Below are 21,024 nucleotides of genomic sequence, written 5' to 3' on the forward strand. Positions count from 1 at the left end.
GGTCTTGTGAGCTGCCATTCCTAGGAACAGTGACGGTGCCTTCAGTTCAGGGGTGACCTTCTGAGGTGAACACAGTTCTATGTTAACATGAGAATATTGTTTCCATGACCAAGATTGCGGGATTTCAAAAATAGTCTCATGTGTGTTCCATTGCTACACTATAATAATCTTTTTTCTGTTTTCCTTTTCCATTTTCATTCCTCATCCCCTTCCATTAAAGCTTCTGTTTCATGATGAAACAGATGGTTAGACTAAGTCCTGAAGCAGCAGCAAACATTCTTAAAGGCTAAGCATACCATTCGGGAGAGTGCCTTTCTTCTGTGGAAAACCACACTCATGCAAGGGAACAAACCTAACTCATTTTTACTCCATACCTACCTGAAGTGACAACCAGCTGGGCAGTGCTGGTTACTGATCCGTAATCATTTCTAGCACAGCATGTGAAGATCCCTGCATCTTCGGGGAAAGTCTCAGCAATCACTAGGGTACAGATCTCCTCTGGAAGGGAAGAGAAAAAGAAGAACTCAGAGTAAAACCACAGAATCACTTTGAAGAAAGTCAGACTCTGCTTTTCTAAAATGAACAAATTAGGTAAAAATTATCACAGAATTAAGAGGAATTGGTAGTGTAGTAGGTTAAATGTTGGGCTGCTAGCCACAAGGTCAGCAGTTTGAATCCACCAGTTGCTTTATGGAAGAGTGATGAGATTTTCTGCTCCCATAAAGATTTATAGCTTCAGAAACTCTATTGTTAAGTGCCATCAAGTGGATTCCAATACATAACGACCCTGTATAAAGGTTACAAGGCGCCACTGGTGAGCTTGAACCGCTGATGCTCTGGTTCAAATTGACCTTACGGTCTAGTGTTTTATTCTACAGCACCACATCAGGGCCCCTATACAGGGCCACTATCTGACAAAATTGGCTTGAGGCCACACAACAAAATCAGAGAATTGCTCTGTTGTTGTTATTCTTGAGAGCAGTAGAGTAGGTTCTGACTCATAGTTACCTGTATAAGGTTTCCAAGTAGCAGCTAGTGGGTTTGAACTACTGATCATGTGGTTAGCTGTCCAGTGCTTATCCTATAGTGCCACACCAGAATAGCTTCATGGTTAAGTGCCGTCTTGTCAGTTCCAACTTATAACAACCCTGTAAAGGTTTCTGAGGCTCGACTGGTGAGTTTTGAACTGCTGACCCTGTGTTTCAAACCGACCTTGTAGTCCAATGCTTATCCTACAGTGCCACAGCAGGACTCCACAATAGAAAAATCATGCTATTTACAAAATAGAAAAAGTGTTCACAATAGAATCTCTTTGCATTTAATTTAGCAGTTCAGCCTAAGTGGGAAGAGCTTTGGAGTCAGACCGATTCTTGGAGATTTTTCCACAAGTTCAACCTCAGTTTCCCCATCAATAAAATGGGGATCATCTCTACTTGACAGGATAATGTGAAAAGGAAATTAGATGTTTGTAAAACGTGTAATTCTGCATCTGGTATGTGAAAGAAGCTCAGCAAATTCCAGCTTCATCCTTTTCCTATCTAGTTTAGTTGACTGTATGTGCAAGTTTTTTTATTACTATGTATTTGCTTTTTACTTCTGCTCAACTGAAAACCAATTAGTCGGAAAAATAAAGCTTTTATAACATGTTGTCAATGGAAAAAATTCCAACATAAACTACAAATATTTAATTTGCAAACAATTAAACTGGAAGATACTATCATACTGTTCTGTGTACAATGGAATTTGTGGCAGTGCTGCAGCGAACTAATCCTCAGGATTTGTAAGTCCTGCCACACATTGGCTTTTTGGCCTTTGTAAACATCCCTGAAATTAAATGCTCTTGTAGTCTTGGGGTGGTGCTGTGAGTTAAGACTGTAAAGTCAATTTGAAGTGCAAGATCGGTAGTTCAAGCTTACCAGCCGCTCCTCGTAAATTCTATATAGGGTCACTATGGGTCGGAATTAACTCTACGGCACTTAGCACCACCACCACCAATCTATAAAATGGAGTCCTGATGTCGCACTGTGGCTTAATGTGCTGGACTGCAAGTTGGTTTGAACCACAAGATCAGCGGTTCAAGCTCAACAGCGACTCCTCAGAAACCCTATACAGGGGCGCAACCAACTTGATGGCACCTAACAGCAATGACAATCTGCAAAATGGGGAAAATAACTGTGCTAACCTTATAGGGTTATTGTGCGGTATGATGCTGCTAAAGGTGATAAAAACACCGAACAGTTATATCTCCTTTACCATGAACAAGGTACTGTTATAAGTACTTAAAATTGCTTTTGATTTCTTACATCAACATTACAAGTAAATTTACATATGCATGTTTATTATAATTAGCCCCTTTTATAGGTAGGAAACTGAAGCACATTAAGGTTAATTGAATTGCCCAAGGTCACGTAGCTAATAAGTAGTAAAATCAAGATTCAAATAGAGTTCGGCTCCAAACTCTAGATTCTTAAAAACTACCTACTGTTATAGTATGATCCAGTGTGCTTAGGACAGTGCCTGGCATACCGGAAATGCATGTTGTTATTATCATTATAAAGATCTGGAACCTATTAAATATTTGTAGGTTGGAAAATGATCTAAACGGTACCAATAAAATAAACGTGATTATGTTGGCAGATTGGAAGAAAGGTCATATATTCCTGACTCTTACGAAGAGATTCTAATGGAGAATCATATATTATATGGGCAGGATAAGGCCTTGTAGACTTTTTTGGGCCACAGTGACCACAATTATATCCCTCTCTGCATCTTGGTAATATGATTTTGCGACCCCTTTCATCAGATTCAAGGTGTAGGAATCTATTTCCTATGCCTTGAATTTAAGTTGGCCTTGTGGTTTATTTCAATCTAGAATGCAGCAAAAGTTATGAAGTGTCAGTCTGCTCCTCAAGCATGCCACTTCTGCTCATCTCTTGAGATGTTATTTATATCATTGTTATTAAGCACCGTCGAGTCAGTTTTGACCCATAGGGTTTGCAAGGAGCAGCTGGTGAGCTTGACCCAGTGACCTTGTGGCTCAAACTGACTTTGCAGTCAAGTATATTAGCCCACAAAGCCAAACCAGGATTCCTTTTGTTTACATTAGGGGTCTTCTAAAAGTTTGTGAGAAAATTCCATTATCTTTTAATCCCTGTTTTCCATGAACTCTTTGAAGCCTCTTCATATGAAAGAGATGCACTAGCCTGAGACCACACAGCACAGAGATAAGCCATTCCAGCAGAGAGTCTCCTAGACAAGCTAGTTCCCAGCAAACCTGGAAACTGACAGAGTCCAGTTAAGATCAGCCAAACCTGGTACAAAAATTGCCAAGTTGAGACAAAGTAAATTGCTGACCCACAGAACTACACAAAAGAAATAGATGCTGTTTTAAGCCATTTCATTTGGAGTGCTATGCTATGCAGAAATAGCTGATATAATTTGATAAAATAAAATGCTTCTCTTCCAATATCCTTCTCTGTTACCCCTCTCAGGGCAACATTTTCAGAGCTGTAGAAAAATGAAACTTCCCTCAATTCAACTATCATTAACAAATTCATCTCAAAACATATGATATGTTTTAAATATTGAAAGGAAAAAGTCCTAACTCTGTAAAAGTGCTACCTTGAAATAAAAACATTTTTATTTGTTATCTCTTTATTTGATTTTTAAGTTTGTCAAAGAAATCTATTTTAATTTGTTAAATAAAAATAAAAATAATAAATGCTAAAGTAAACAAATTAACAAGAAAATATAAAATGAAAATTAAAAACTCCCTTTATAATTTAAATTCCTTTCTATCCAATTTCCTTCAATAATCTCACTCCCTAAATGTCAACTCAAAAAGTTTATCATATTTATTTGCAAAAAATTAGTGTATTGATTTATCCTTTTCTAAATATATCCAAATATTATAAAACTATATTGATTTTGATATAGAATTCCTAGATCAAATATGTAGCATTTTAGGTTATCAAGTAACACAGTCCATATACAGCACTAAGTTTTTTTCCATTTTTCACCTTCTCTTGAGCTGTATTCCTTTCCTAAAACTTACACCACCCCCATCCATGATGATGCTGATGAAAATCTGTTTAATAGTCTGGTTAGGATTGTATTAAACATGAAAAGTTTTCATCTGTGCCACCATATTAAATCCATAAGGAAAGATCTGGGGCTCCATAGTGACTCTACGTCTTTGTGATTTGGGTAATAATATAGCTTTTTAGCTATATTAAATTAGGTATAAAATTTCAAGAGTTATGAGGATACATACCTCATTTTTTTAGCATAATGTGTTCAATTTGACATTTAAATAGGACATGAAAAAGTAGAGTTCAATGTTGAGAAAAATGAATAAATAATAGAGCTTAATAAAGACAAATGAAGCAAATTAAAAATCTTTAGGTAAAATTGAAACCAGATCAAAACACCCATGCCATCGTGTCATTTTCCAACTGAAAGCTCTCCAAAATAAGGTTTCCTGACTATAAATCTTTATAGGAGCAAATAGCATCATCTTTCTCCCAAGAATAGTCGATGGATTTGAACCACCAACTTTGTGGTTAGCAGCCTGATGCCTAATCCAAAGCACCACCAGGGCTTTTTATTTAAAAGTAAATGGCAGTGAAATATGTATTAAGTATAAACCTATTTTAATGTTAATTTGCATCTATTTTAAATAAAACACTGTAATGTTGTTGTTGTTGTTATTATTAAGTGCCATTGAGATGGTTCAGACTCATTAACAACCATGTATAGGGTTTCCAAGGAGTGCCTGGTGAGCTTGAACAACCGATCTTGTGGTTCAAACCACCTTTCAGTTCAGCATATTAACCCACAGCACCACACTAAGACTCCAAAACACTGTGATGTTGTTGTAGTTAGGTGCATCAAGTCAATTCTGGCACATAGCAGCTCTCTATCTATAGGGTTTCTGAGAAGCAGCTGGTGACTTTGAACCACCCACCTTGCAGTTCAAACTGACTTTGCAGTCCAGTGCATTAACCCACAGTGCCACACCAGGACTCCGGTGTGATAAATACTATAAATATAAATAAATTGATTCAAGGAAGAAATTGCTTAATTGATCTCTATCTTTCTTGAAGAATGATAAGAAGAAATGACCCAAAATTGTAGCAAAAGGGAAGAAGGTAGACTAAATTAATGGGAGGATTTCTTTAATAGAAGGTTTATGACACTGAGAAAGTTTTTTGAGATAAAATCTGACACCTCTGAACAGCTTTTAGAAATGTTTGGAATTCATCCATTTACTTGGTAAGCATTTTAAAGAGAATCTATAATACTTTATGTTTTTCCTGCAGATAGGAAGATAAATAGTTCATGGTCCTGCCTTCAAGTTGTTTGCAACCCTGTGGAGAAACCGCATGTCTTTTTATAAGGAAATGAATTAGAACATCCTTGGGTCTATTCCAACTCAACAAATTCATACCATTAGTACTGCATGCTAATAAGATATATTATGCTTTCCCTTTTTCTCTCTCCTTCAAAATTGTGCTATCACAATTTGGTAAGAGAAAATGTAAAGAAGGTTGTAAGGGAAAATGCACACAAGGAAATGGTGTTTCACAAAACAGAAAAAATGCTTGGAATAAAAAAGAGAAGTAGGAAATATAATACAGAATTAAGATTTCCAGACAATTAAAAAGATTCCTCGTATTTATGCTTATTTCAGACTTCCATACAAATTAAAATTTTAGTTGACTTGTATCATATTTCAAATTAACCAAATATTAGGTATACTGTAATTATCCTATATCCCATAATCATTAAGACAGTATCTTTTCTGCTATTCTATTCATCTTGACAGCTTTGTAACCTTTTCTACAGAAACAATTTTTAAAAATTAGACCCATTTCCCATATTGTTAATTTTTTTCATAAGGCTTCCATTTGAATTTAAAGTGGAGTCTTAAAAACTATATCATTTATTTACTGCAAATAGTACACATTTTCTGTTTGTTTGCCAACCACCCCTCCCATGAGGTACATTCGTAAGCATGGCATGAAATTTTTTTTAACAGCAACATGTTAAGAATATTGGCATAGTGGCATTAATGAAAATAATTTGTTAGGGGAGGGAGTGGTTGCCAAACAAATGTAGAAGGCACATATTATTTACGTAAGGATACAGTACATTTCAGCTGGTAATGGAACAATAAAAGTTGTTATGGAGACAATGGAAACATCTAGTTTTATAAATGAATACATTATTTCAGGTTATATATGTGGGGATGTTAAAATATTTGTGGGAAAATTCCATTATTTTTTAATTCCATTTTCCATGAACTTTTTGAATCCCTCTTGTATATAAACACACACACACATTTGCACATCATAAATGAAAAGCACAAAAAAATACAGCCATTTCAACAAAGCTCTATGTGAGGCACTTGGAGTTCTTTATACTTTGCTGACAGGAAGCATATTTATTTCAAGTAAAAGTCAATAATTTGCATTTCTGAAATGATGGCATCGCTGAAGACTATCTGAGTTACAAACATCAGTGTAAATTATTGGCTAATTAAAGTTTGACCGTAGTTTCTTTCTAGTTGTCTGAAACATGTTTTTGTGCAATATAATGTATTTATGCTGGATGATGTTGCAGCAAGTGGTTATGCTGAGCTTTGTCTGACTCATGATGATGGCAACTAACTTTCCATACATCATTCCAGGTTCATCATTGAGTAGATTTTATGACCACAGCATACCTTAGAAAGATTTATTTGGTGCACCAAATATGGATTTATATTGGTTAACACTCTACAGAATTTTTTGACTTTCAGTTTTTAACATAAGTAGAAATTCAATTATATTGGGTTCAATATTAGCAAAATCTTCACTTCCATTGTTACTGTTGTTATTTGTAAGTGCCAGCGATTCAGTTTTGACTCATAGTAACCCTGTATAGGGTTTCCAAAGAGCAGCTTTGAACTGTTGACCTTATGGTTCAAACTGACTGTGCAGTGCCACACATTAATTCACAGTGCCATTCCTGGACTCCTTACATTATTTTCCATAAATACCCATGAATCCTGACTAGATTTGCTAAGCATAGTATGAAAATATTTTTCAAATAAAGGGTACATTTATCATTTAGATATTGATAAATTTAAAGTACGCCACTTTTTATTAAAATGTTCCTTGAATAGAAGGAAAATAATAGCACAACAAAGGGAGCATGAGGTAATCCTCTTGTGTTTATTGTCTGCACTGTACACAGCTCTTGGCTTTGCAACTGAGGAAGAAGATACAATGCGTGGAAGTAATTCAAGTTGGAGCTTCACATAAGATTAATCATTTGGAAAGTGAGGTCTATCTGGAAAGGTACGAGGGATCTGGGTTTTAAAAATTAAATACATATGGTTAAAGAACAAATTAAAATTGTGTTTTTAACCAGAGGACACAGACAATTTGGAATATTTGTGCTGCAAGGGATTTTAGAGATCAACTGGTCCAGATTTTCATTTTTTTCAGGAGAGATCAGGGAGATGCAGAATGATTCTCTCAAGGTTGTGGCTAATAAATGTTTTGACGGTAGATAGTTAACTCCCATATGCATGCCCTTTTTTTCCCCCTAGTGCACAAAGTCTTTCTGTGTAGTTATTCTGCATTTCTTCCTAACTCAGAACATAAGGAATCTGACATAAAACAAGATAACAAAAGATTTATGTCTAGATCAAAAAGGAATTTTCTAATTGAAAAGTTAATTACTTTCCTTATTTCCCAAATAATTCACGAGCAATTCACCTGTGCAAGGAGATGGATTCTGAGTTCATTATGATAAAAGACACATTGAAATTGGATATAAATAGTTATTTCAGGAATACCCCTAGTGTATAAAATAAGGGCATGCAAGTATACAATTGATGTTCCAGTAAACATCTAGAAAATGTAATAGACTTAAAGAACAAAAAAGAAAATGGAAGGAAAAGATAAGCATTGAAATGTTCTTTTAGTAATCTTCTTGTTAAGTGCTGTCCAGTCAGTTCTGACTCATAGTGACCTTGTATAGGGTTTCCAAGGAGCGGCTAGTAAGTTAGAACCACCAGCCTTGTAGTAGCAGTTCAGTGCTTATCCACATTAGGACCCCCTAATGCACTGATATTCCATAGTGTTCTTTTGTTTTATGGCATCCTCTGCCCTAAAGACTGTTCAGTTTTTCTTTTCCTGGAAACTTCCACTCAATTGTGACAAGAGTAATGTTTTGTTTCGAGAAAGTAGCATCATAGTGTGCATGTTTCTGGCATTATGAAAATGAGGAAAGCCATAAGGAAATGACATGAGCCAGGACACAATATTGAATAGTCATCTGGTAGCATCTTACTTAGACAAAGACATATAAGACATCTGCAAAATAAATTTTGGTGAGGCAGGTTTTGTTTTGCTTTTATATGTGCAGATAAGTAAGTCTCTGATGCCCTTTATTTGATATAAGTAGTCATTTCTTGATTTCTATTTCTCAACTCTAGTATAAGTAAAAATTCTTAAAGTTATTAATAATTCTATTAATATTCTGTTTAAATCCAATTTTCCTAAGTGAAGGGAATGATCTAAGGACATTTAATAAATGACTAACTCAGAAACTGTTTTTATTGATGATAAAACCTGTGTTTTTGCAATTATCTAAAAATTATTTAATTACAGCAATATCTCTCTGAAGTCAATTCTGAATTCCATTTAAGTTCTTGGACATAATGCTTGGTTACATACAAGCAAACATTTTGTTTGCACAAACTCACAGGATGATAACACAGTATGACCAGATTACTAGGCTTCTTTGGTCATAAGAGGACATTTTCATAAATGCCTTCTTTTACAGCTTTTTTTTTTTTTTTGGCCTAGCATATCTTAAAAAAGAATTCAGATTCTACTTTCCAAATGACATGGTTTGGCTAACACAACTGTTAGGAAAGAACTCTGGGAAAATATTAATAAGATGGAACATAGTGTGGATAAATGTTATACCTGTATTAATATATTATAAGATCGATTTGCTTATTTTGAGATTATTTTAAATATACATTTTAAGGATTAATAATAACTTCCTGTTAAACCTAAGTCTTAAATTAAAAATGAAATATGATCAATACTTATATGCATCCCATGTGCCTTCTCCAGCTGAATCTTGTTTTTCAGATGGTCATTCCACCTTTTTCTTTCTTTTTTAACCACAAATGTATGAATCTTTTAAATATATGCTCTTTAGTTTTTTAAAAAACTGAGTAACAAGAACAAATCTTTCTGTGTAAAGAAGAAAATATTGTCATCATTGCATAAAAGCTCCCAGGAAGTATCTGGGGGCATTAACTGGCTTCGACTTTCCTGGGAGTTTACAAAAGACCTCACTGGGTAGTCAGTGGATCCATGAGAGAATCCTGGGAAATATAAAGTTCATGTTTTGTGAGTCTGGCAGAGCTAGTGTGGTATGTTGTTGTTGTTGTTAAGTGCCTTCGAGTCGGTTCCGACCCATAGCGACCCTGTACAGGGTTTCCGAGGGTGTAAATCCTTACGGGAGTAGAAAGCCTCATCTTTCTCCCGCGGAGCAGCTGGTAGTTTCGAACTGCTGACCTTATGGTTCGCAGCCTGATTCGTAACCACTACGCTACCAGACAGAAATCTTATTGGTGGAGCAGATGTCTCCATATTTTCTGTTTTTAGTCCTGGTGTGGCGCTGTGGGTTAATCGGTGCACTACAAGATCAGTTTGAACCACAAGGTTAGCAGTTCAAGTTCATCTGCCACTCCTTGGAAACACTATACAGGGTCGCTATGAGTCAGAACTGACCCGATGGCACTTAACAACAACAAGCTCAATATAGCCAATGTCTAGTTCTCAAGACTGGGTCAAAGCAGAGTACATGTATGTGGGTGGAATGATGTCCTCAGATGCTCTAGGTGGCAGTATTTGGAGGGGAGAGCAAGAGAGACAAGAAGAGATAAGAATTTAAGTCAGGCATATCACTCTTGTCATTCTGTCATCAGACATACCAGTGATGATGTACTTCTGAGTGATGAAAACCTCAATGTATCCATCTCTTCAGTCACATTGATCCAATCTGGACTCGTCTTCCATTTCTGGTGCACCGCAGTCATTCTCCGGGGGCTTCTGTCTGCTGCTAGCTTGTGTTTCATTTACTGCTTCTTGCATCCCACCTTTAAGTTATTATTTTGATCTTATGATGCAGCACATCCTCCTGACAGGGTTGTGGAGGTAAGATTTTTGAGACTTTAAAAGTCTGAAAACATCTTTATTCTATCTTTATGTTAATCAGAGTGCTTGCCTGGGTATAGAAGTCTACATTGGAAGTAACTTTGCTTCAGAATTTTGAAGCTCTTGCTTCACTGTCTCTGAGTCTTGTGTAGTTTCTGAAAAGTCGTATGTCATTCTGATTATGGACAGTGGCTTGATATTTCCTCCCTGTACATTTGTAAAACATCTCTTTGTCCTGGATATTCCAATTTTCACAATGATGTACATTGCTGTGAGTTTATTTTCATATTCTGTGCACTTCATGGGCTCTTTTACTTTAAAGACTGATATTCTTCAGTTTGGAAAAATGCTTCAAAGTTTAATGGATATGCTATCCTTCCTTTTCTTTGTTCTCTCTTTTGGCTCCTCAGTTTAGCATGTGTAATCCACCTGGACTGATTCTCCAGTTTTTCTAATTTTCTTATCTTTTATTTTTCCTTCTACATTCCTTCTTTTCTCTGTGTTCTATTTTGTGGAACATTTCTTCAACCTTCCTTTTGCTATCATGTTTTTAATTCTAAGAACCCTTTTTGTTTTCCAAATGCTACCATTAAACAAATTATAATTCTTACTTTTTGACTATTGCCTTTTCTTTTTGAGTGTTTTGTCTGTGTTTGTTTATTTTTACATTCTCTTCTTCTTGCATATCTATTTTCTCCATTGCAAAATTCCATGTTTCAAATTTTCTTTGTTGTTGTTGTTAGGTGTGATTGAGTCAATACTGACTCATAGAGACCTTATGCACAACACAATGAAATACTGTCCAGTCCTGGGTCAACCTCACAATAGTTGCTACACCTGAGCCCATTGCTGCTGCCACTGTGCCAATCCATCTCACTGGGGGTCTTCCTCATTTTCTGAAACGCTCAATTTAACCAACCATGATATCCTTTGCCAGGGAATGGTCCCTCCAAATTACATGTCCGAAGTATGAGAGATTAAGTCTGGCCATCCTGGCTTCTAAGGAGCACTCTGGCTGTACTTCTTCAAATACAGATCTGTTTGTTCTTTTGGCAGTCCATGGTACTTTCAATATTCTCCTCCAAAACCATAACTCAAATGCATCAGGTCTTCTCAGGTCTTCTTTATTCACTGTCCAACTTTCACATGCATATGGGGTTATTGAAAATACTATGGTTTAGGTCAGGAACATCTTAGTCCTCAAACTGACGTGTTTGATCTTTAACATTTTAAAGAGGTCTTGCATAGCATATTTGCCCAAAGCAATACATCATTTGATTTCTTGACTGCTACTTCCATAAGTGTTGATGGTTGATCTGAGCAAAATGAAGTCTTTGACAACTTTAATGTTTTCTCTATTTATATTGATGTTGTTTATTGGTCCAGTGGCAAGGATTTTTGTTTTCTTTACACTGAGGTGCAACCCATACTGAAATCTGTGGTCTTTGACCTTCATCAGTAAGTATTTTAAGTCCTCTTTACTGTCAGCAAGCAAGGTTGTATCATATGCATATCTCAGGTTGTTAATAGGTCTTCCTCTAATACTGATGCCACATTTTTTTCATATTATCCAGCTTCTCAGATTATTTACTCAGCATACATACTGAATAAGTATGGTGAAAGAATACAACACTGGTGCACACCTTTCCTAATTTTAAATCATTTGGTGTTCCCTTTTTCTGTCTGAACAAACTGCCCCTTGGTATATGTACAAGTTCTTTATGAACACAATTAAGTGTCCCAGAATACTCATTCTTCACAATGTTGTCCACAGCTTGTCATGATCCACATAACCAAAAATCTTTGCGATGTTAATAGTCACAGGTAAACATCATTCTGGCATTCTCTGTTTGCAGCCCAGATCCATCTGACATGAGCAATGATGTCCCTCATTCCACGGTCTCTTCTGAATCCAGCTTGAAACTCTGAAAGTTCTCTGTCAACGTATGGTTGCAGCCATTTTTTAAAACTATCTTTAGCAAAACTTTACTTGCATGGGACATCAGTGATATTGCCCAGTGATTTCTGCATTCCGTTGGGTGACATCTCTTTGAAATGGGCATAAATATAGATCTCTTCCAGTTAGTTGGCCAGGTGGTTGTCTTCCAAATTTCTTGGCATACATGAGTGAGTTCCTCTAGTGCTACATCAGTCTGTTGAAATATTTAAATTTGTATTCCATAAATTCCTGATGCCTTGTTCTTTGCCAGTGCCTTCAATGCACCTTGAAGTTCTTCCTTCAGGATCATTGCCTCTTGATCAAATGCTACCTCTTGTAATGGTTGACCATCAATCATTGCTTTTTGGCATAATGAGTGTGCCTTCCTTCCATCTTCTTCTTCTTTTTTTCTTTTTTCTTCATGTTTTATTGTGAACTATGTGATAGTTTACATGGGAGAACATTAGTTTTACATTCATCCTATTGTGTATCATTCCATGGTTACAATCCCCTCCATGCATCATCAACCAACTGAAGAGTATACCCTGCAAGCCTTCCCCCTGGTTGTCAGCACACAGCCCCTTGCCCTTTCTGGGTCCCCAGCCGTTCCCTCTCTCCACGTCATAGTCTTTGTCTCCATCGCTGACATCTCTGTTTCTCTGGGTAGGGTCCTGCATTCTGCTCTTATCCCTTGATGGTCCCAGGGACCTCCGCTCCTGGAGTGCAAAGTCAACCTCTCCCCTTGCTTTGCTACAAAATGTCTACCTTTACATTTCCAACCATCACAGTCAGTCCTGTTCCATCTTCTTTCGATGCTTTCTGCATCATACAGTATTTTGTCCATAGATTCCTTCAATCTTTCAAGTCAAGGCTTGAATTTTTCTTGATTTCCCTCAGTATGTTCTTCCTTTTTGGTTTTCTAGCTCCAGGTCTTTTCCCATTTTGTTATAATATTTGACTTTGTCTTCTCAAGCTGCTCTTTGAAATTTTCTGTTCAGCTCTTCTAACTCCTCTCTTCTTCTATTTGCTTTCACATCTCTATGCTGGAGAGTAAGTTTCAGAGTCTCTTCTGATATCTATTTTGCTTTTTTACAGACAGGGTTGTATTCTTTCACCATACTTATTCAACCTGTATGCTGAGCAAATAATCCAAGAAGCTGGGTTATATGAAGAAAAACATGGCACCAGGATTGGAGGAAGACTCATGAACAACCTGCCATATGCAGATGATAAAACCTTGCTTGCTGAAAATGAAGAGGGCTTAAAGTATTTACTGATGAAGATAAAAGACCACAGCCTTCAGTATGGATTGCATCTCAATGTAAAGAAAACAAAAATCCTCACCACTGGACCAATAAACAACATTCTTATCAATGGAGAAAAGATTGAAGTTGTCAAGGACTTCATTCTTCTTGGATCAACTATTAACATTCATGGAAGCAGCAGTCAAGAAATCAAATGATGCATTGCATTAGGCAAATCTGTTGCACAAGACCTTTTTAAAGTGTTGAAGAGCAAAGATGTCAGCTTGAGGACTAAGGTGCACCTGACCCAAGCCATGGTATTTTCAATAACCTCATATGCATACGAAAGCTGGACAGTGAATAAGAAAGACTGTAGAAGAATTGATGCTTTTGAGTTATGGTGTTGGAGGAGAATATTGAAAGTGCCATGGACTGCCAAAAGAACAAACAGATCTGTGTTGAAATAAGTGTAGCCAGAGTGCTCCTGGAGGCCAGGATGGCCAAACTTCATCTCTCATACTTCGGACATATCATCAGGAGGGACCAGTCTCTGGAGAAGGATATCATGTTTGGTAAGGTGGAGGTCAGAAAAAAAGAGGAAGACCCCCAGGGAGATGGATTGGCAATATGGCAGCATCAATGGGCTCAAGCGTGGCAACAATAGTGAGGTTGGCCCAGGACCGGGCAGTGTTTCATACTGCTGTGCATAAGGTCACTAGGAGTCGATACCAACTCGATGTCACCTAACAACATCAATGTTGTTGTTACTTTCTTCCTATTGATGTTCTTGATGTTATCCCACAACCTTCTGGTCTTTGGTCTTCTGTGTCTAATGCAGCAAATCTATTCTTCAGATGATCTCTAAATTTAGGTGGGCTTGAATATTCAAGGTCATATTTTGGTTTTCACGGCTTGATTTAATTTTCTTCAGCTTCAGCTTGAACTTGCACATAAACAATTCAAGGTCTGTTTCACAGTCTGACCCTGATCTTGTTTTGACTAATGTTTTGGAGCTTTCCCACCATCTCTTTCCACAGATACAGTCAGGTTGATTTCTGTGTATTTTATCTGTGAGGTCCATGTGTATAGACATCTTTTATGTTGTTTTTGAAAAGGTATTTGCAATGAAGAAGCATTTGCATTGGTCTTGCAAGATTCTATCATGCGATCACCAGCATTGTTTCCTTTTGGGGTCTTTTAACTCTGCTTCAGACATGGTTGTAAACTCTGAACATGAGAGGAGGTTGTCAACTTTGGCTTTCCCTGTAGTGCAATATAGATGTTCTTTTGTTAGGGAAATTCCCATTTCATTATCTTAATTTTGTTTTCGTTGGATGGCCAGATTGTCCAGAGAGGAGTACTTCCAGTCTGGCAAGATAGAAAGAGTTTTAGACCATTATTCTAGAAGGTGAGTCCAGAGAGTAGCAACCTTCATTATTTAAAATTTTAAGAGTCACTAGATTTTTTTTTGGATACACATTCCAATGTGTCTTCCTTCCCCCAGAGGACTATGTTAGAGGTTCCCAAATGTTTTGGTTCAAGGTACAGAAAATGTCTCAGTAATTTTTTTTTTTTTTTTTTTTTTTTTTTACAGTGCTCCATATTAAAAGCATACCCAATCATTTCATTTATTAAGTAGGTATTTTCAAATACCTTAATATAGCTACAACTTAATTTATTTTGAAAACAAGTTTTTGAAAAGTCTATTCATAAATTTAAAGAAAGGTCTTATCATTATGTTCTGAAATAATCACTAATGGAATTGTGCACTGTACAACTTCACAAGCTTTGGAATCAGACTGGACATGTTGTTGTTGTTATCATTAGGTGCTATCGTGTCATTTCCTACTCATAGAGACCCTATGCACATTAGCATGAAACACTGCCCAGTCCTGCACCATCCTCACAGTTGTCATGTGTGAGACCATTGCTGCTGCCACGATGTCAATCCATCTTCTTGCAGATCTTCTTTTTCATTGACCCTCCACTTTACCACACATGATGTTCCTCTCCAGGGATTGGTCTCTCTTGATATCATTTCTAAAGTATGAGACACAAAGCCTGGTCATCCTGGCTTCTAAGGAGCAGTCAGGCTGCACTTCTTCCAAGACAGATTTGTTTGTTCTTTGGGTAGTTCATGATACTTTTAATATTCTTCATCAACATCTTCATTCAAATGCATTGATTCTTTTACAATATTACCTTTTCATTGACCTCATTGTATGAACAATTCAAAGTACCAAATCTTGGTCAGGTACATCTTAGTCCTCAAGTACTCTGAACACTTTAAAGAGGTTTTGTACAGAATATTTGCCTAATGCAATAAATCCTTTGATTTCTTGATTTGCTGCTTCCATGACTGTTGATGGTGGATTAAGCAAAATGAAGTATTTGTCAACTTCAGTCTTTTCTCCATTTATCAATAACATTATTTATTGGTCCCACTGTGAGGATTTTTGTTTTCTTTACATTAAGGTGCAATCCATACTGGAGACTATAGTCTTTAATCTTCATCAATAAGTATTTTAAGCCCTCTTTGCTTCCAGCAAGCTAGGTTGTAACATTTGCATATAGCAAGTCTTTAATGAGTCTTCCTCCAATCCTGATAGTACATTCTTCTTCATATATTCCAGCTTCTCATATTATGTGGTGAATCTACAGGTTGAATAAATATGGTGAAAGGAAATAACACACCTGACAGACACCTTTCCTGGTTTTAAACCATTCTGTACCACCTTGTTCTGTTCCAATGACTGCCTCTTGGTCTATGTACAGGTTCCTCATAAGCATTTATGCTCAGTAATGCCCATTCTTTGCAATGTTATCAATAGTTTGTCATGATCTACATAGTTGAAGACCTTTGCACAATCAATAAAGTACAAGCAAACATCCCTCTGGTATTCTCTGCTTTTAGCCAAGATTCTTTTGATGCCAGCAATGATATGTTTAATTCCACATCCTTTTCTGAATCTGACTTGAATTTTCTGGCAGTTGATGTACTGTTGCAACTGTTTCTGAATTATCTTGAACAAAATTTTACTTGCATGTGATATTAATGATAGTGTTCAATGCTTTCTGCATTCTATTGGGTCAACTCTCTTTGGAATGGGCACATATATGGATGTCTTCCAATCAGTTGTCCAGGTAGCTGTCTTCTAAATTTCTTGGCATAGATTAGTGAGTGCCTCCAGTGCTGCATCAGTTTGTTGTAAGATTTCAATTTATAGTTCTTCTATTCCTGAAGGCTTTGTTTCACCAATGCCTTCCATTCAGCTTGGAATTCTTCCTTCAGTACCACTGGTTCTTGATAATATGCTAGCTCTTGAAATGGTTGAACATCGATCATTCCTTTTGATATGTGACTCTGTATTCCTCCCATCTTCTTTCAGTGCTTTCTGCATTGTTCAATGTTTTGCCCATTGTTGTTGTTAAGTGCTGTTAAATTGGTTGTGATCCATAATGACCCTGTATAGGGTTCACAAGGATTGGCTGGTGAGCTTGAACTGCTGACTTTGTGGTTCAAACTGATTTTGCAGTTCAGTGCATTAACCCACAGCTCCACAGCAGGACTCCTAGAATCATTCAATATTTCAAGTTGAGACTTGAGTTTTTTTCTTCAGATCTTTCAGCTTGAGGATTACTAAATGTGTTCTTCCCTTTTGGTTTTCTAACTGCAGGTCTTTGTGCATTTCATTATAATACTTAACTTTGTCTTCTCTAGCTGCCTTTTGAAATTTTCTGTTCATATGCTCAATGAACATAGCCAGTTTCATTTTGTGTTCCACATTGATTTTTTACATGGTACTTGCTTTTCATCATATATCAGCCAAAATACCAATTTTGAAAAAATAAGTCATAGAAGAGAATGTAGTGTGATCTAGTTTTGGAACTCTGGACTGCTTTAAGTAGTTTATGTAATATCTGGAGTCTCATATGGCATTGTGGGCTAATGCATTACACTACGGTGTTGGATTGAACCACAAGGTCAACAGTTCAAGCTCACCAGCCACTCTTCATAAACCCTACACAGGGTTGCTATGAGTCAGAACTGACTTGACAGCACTTAACAACAACAATCAATATAGTATCTATCAAGGTCAGCTATCATTGTTTTTGCATCACAAATTTAAAACATATTGTTTGCTGTGGTGTCACAGACTACATTGAAACATAGCTTGGGAACCTCAGATAGAGATACTGTTGTTCAGCTGCCATCTTAAGCTGCAGCAACTGACACTAAGTTTTTAATTGTGTTCAATCTCAGTTAAAAACTGGGATCTTGAAAAACATCTGCATCATAGTCCTCCAACAACATAGCATTTTAGTATCTTTAATTCACTTGATAATCTAAATCACAGAATCAAAATGGTGTCTACTGTATAACATCTAGGAATGATGGCAATGATTAACAGAGATTCACACTGAAAATAAGAAGCTCTGCACTTGTATATGTGTAAGTGCCCAACAAGTAAGACAACTGTTGTGTATTTTCATTGTATAGGCTGTTATGCATTGAATTGTGTCTCCCTAAAATACTTGTTATAGATCCTAACCTCTAAACACATGGCTGGAGTCCTGGTGTGAAGCTGTGGGTTAATGTGCAGGACTGCAAGGTCAGCAGTTCAAACTCACCAATTGCTCTTAGGCAACCCTATACAGGGTCACTATAAGTATGAACCTCAAAGGTGCTTAATAATAACAACAACAAATGTGTGGTTATAATTCTATTTGGGAATGGTTTGTCTTTGTTATGTTAGTGAGTCAGGATTAGTGTAAGGTATGTGTTGAGTCAATCTCTTTTGAGATGTAAAAGAGGTTAACCAAGGTAGCAGAGATGGGGAGGAGAGATAACAAGCCATATGAAGATTGCTCAAGAGCAAAAGGAGTCCGGGTGTGGCACTGGGGGTTAATGTGTTGAATGGCAAGGTCGGCTTGAACTGTAAGATAGGTGGTTCAAGTTTACCCGCTGCTCCTCAGAAACCCTATACAGGGTCACTATGAGTCAGAACCGACTCAAAGGCACTTAACAAAAACAACAAGAGCAGAAGCTCAAAAGAGACAAAGACCTCCCTCCAAAGCCGTTGAAGATAGAAAGTCTTCTCCCCCTAGAGCTAACACCCTGAATTTGGACTTCAGTTCTTCCAAACTGTGAGAAAATAAATTTCTGTTGGTGAAAGCCACTCACCTGTGGTATTTCTGTTATAGCAGCACTAGATAACTAAGACACATGCCATTAGACAGTACTGTAGAAGAAACTTAATACAGCTTGTGGCTGTTTCCAGACAGCTGAGTAAGAGACTGAACATTAACAGCTGCCAAATGAGTCTTCTGTGCGTCCCCTCCCCCGTGACTAGTCTTTGAAGAATTCAATCAGTGTAAAGTCTGAATGTCAAAGAAGAAGCCCAGAGCAGGTAATATGACAAACGGATGTTGGTCTTAAATGAGCTGACTAGCTATTAATTCACAAAACAGTCTGAAAAGATTTGTGATGCAAGCTGACTTCTGTCTAGACAGAGAAGGGAGTGTAAAACACATTAGACAGATACAGCACAGTAGTGACAAGAAAAACCTGTTTCAGTTGCATGAATGCATTGGGAGGGAATCTGCTATTTCCTTCTTTATCTAAATATCTAACCTCTAAAAGGGCTATATCTAGGTACTAGAGAGTTTCAATTTTATTTTCTAGAGTTTTAGCTCATCTTGCACATGAATAAGCAAGGGAAGAAAGGTGAAGAAAAGGCAAAAAAAAAAAAAAAAAAAGAGATTTAAAAAAGGGAAAAGGAGAGAGAGGGTGGGAATAGGAGAAAAAAGGTAAAGAGGAAGAGAGAGTGCAGGAAAGAGGAGGGACAGCCATCAGCTAACTAGCTAACTAGAAAAGAAAGAGCAAGAGTGAGAAGTCCTAAGAAGGGAAGAATGTAGGAAGAGAGGGTAATAAAATCTAGATGCTTAAATATTTTCCTGAATTTCAAAAGCTATTTATGTTTTCGCATTTGGAAAACATCACTGAACTAGTCTTATAAAATTTATCTCTTGCCTCAGATGTATTGTGGTCATGTCTGTTTTTCTCTTTTTCACTTGACAGTGGCTAAGAAACATCTCTGAGGGAAGCCAGTCCCTGCATATACTCTATATGGTTGAATTCATCAGATAATCCCTAACAAATAAAAATACAGTTAAATGGTCCATTAGATATAAGTCTATAGACATATATAAGTCAATCAGATCATTTAAGGAAAATAACTGGAGTTCAAGATATTCACCTGTTCTCCTCTCCGCCTCCCCCCACCCCCCATACAAACAAAGCAACTTCAAGGTTAATGTAAAGAAAACGTTTGACTACTAGTAGAGGAATCACACCTATTTTTGTCAGGCATGCCAAAACTTTATTTAATATAAATATATTTTTACATTTACTTTGTTCTGAAGTTCATACAGAACAACTCACATAAGCAGTCACTTAAAGAGTCATTCATGTGTTTGAAAGTATTTTTGTTTTAAAAATATGATCGTGGATTTTATTTAATTCTTCATGCCAAATGTAGGTTTCCTGAAGCAGAGCATTTTAATCCTTCACTGTCAAAAATAAAGAAGGAATTCTAGTATTGTCTTGGTAAATATAATGGTCGAAACATGATCAGAGGTCAGGGAAAACTAGTTATGTTTTGTTTTTAAGACCTCCTTACTATATGTGTATTTTCCTTTTCGTTTCTTTTTTCTTGTATGGACAGATTTACTTGAAATCTTTTTTTCTGCCAAGAAATCTTTGTTTTCAGCAAATGTTATTACTGTGCCTGGAATGGAGGCATCTGTTTTGTTAAATGCTTTCAGATCTAACTTAAGGGGAAAATAAAAATAGGAAAATTCAGCCAAGAAAGAAAGAACCTTTTTTATACATTGGTTGGATTTATGATTTAAAAAGAAGGTCTTTGATATCTTGCTATTTTTATGATGAATTTGGCACCTTAACCAAAACGGCATTGAAGCATCTTCTGTTGTTGCCTGTTGCTAGGTGCTATAGAATCAATTTTGACTCACTCCAGGTTACCCAGTAGAACTACCCCCATAGGGTTTACTATGTTATTATCTTTACTGAGGCAGATCACCAGACCTTTTCCCCATGCTGCTGCTGGGTAGGTTCAAACTGCTAATTTTTTGGTTGCTAATATTTTAGTTGAGTCCTGGTGTGGCTAAGGCCAGTGGTTCAAGCTCACCAGCCACTCCTCAGAAACCCTATACAGGGTCACTATGAGTTGGAACTGACTCAACAGCACTTAGCAACAACAAAGCAGCCATGTGCTTAACTGTTGTGCCACTAAGGCTCCGTAAGCAAATTCTAGAGATCAGGATATTCTGTGAAACTATAGGGCTAATCATATCAACATGACCATTATCAAAACTGTATTCTAGAAACAAAACAGAAAACCATAAATGAAACCTGAGGGGTACCTACGGCATAAGGTAAAAGGTGAGGGGGGTCAAAGCAAGTGGATTGTGCTCTTTTTCTCTGCTTCACCCAAATTTATTCCTCCTTAGTCAGAATTCTGAGTGTTTTCAATTTTCAAACATGCACATCCTGAAAACCAAACTATGCAGCTTTTGAGTAATGTTTTGA

General features: G+C 36.8%; 1 protein-coding gene across 1 annotated transcript in view; it reads right to left on the minus strand.

Annotated features, from left to right (window-relative positions):
* PALLD (palladin, cytoskeletal associated protein) overlaps nt 1-21,024 on the minus strand; it is a 646,823-nt gene that overhangs the window by 305,795 nt on the left and 320,004 nt on the right. Inside the window, exon 8 of the mRNA XM_006864536.1 lies at nt 379-498. Within this exon, the coding sequence (XP_006864598.1) occupies nt 379-498 (120 nt within the window). The remainder of the gene's footprint in view (nt 1-378; nt 499-21,024) is intronic.

This window comes from Chrysochloris asiatica, unplaced genomic scaffold (genome assembly GCF_000296735.1).
Source record: "Chrysochloris asiatica unplaced genomic scaffold, ChrAsi1.0 scaffold00066, whole genome shotgun sequence".
Classification (NCBI taxonomy): domain Eukaryota; kingdom Metazoa; phylum Chordata; class Mammalia; order Afrosoricida; family Chrysochloridae; genus Chrysochloris; species Chrysochloris asiatica.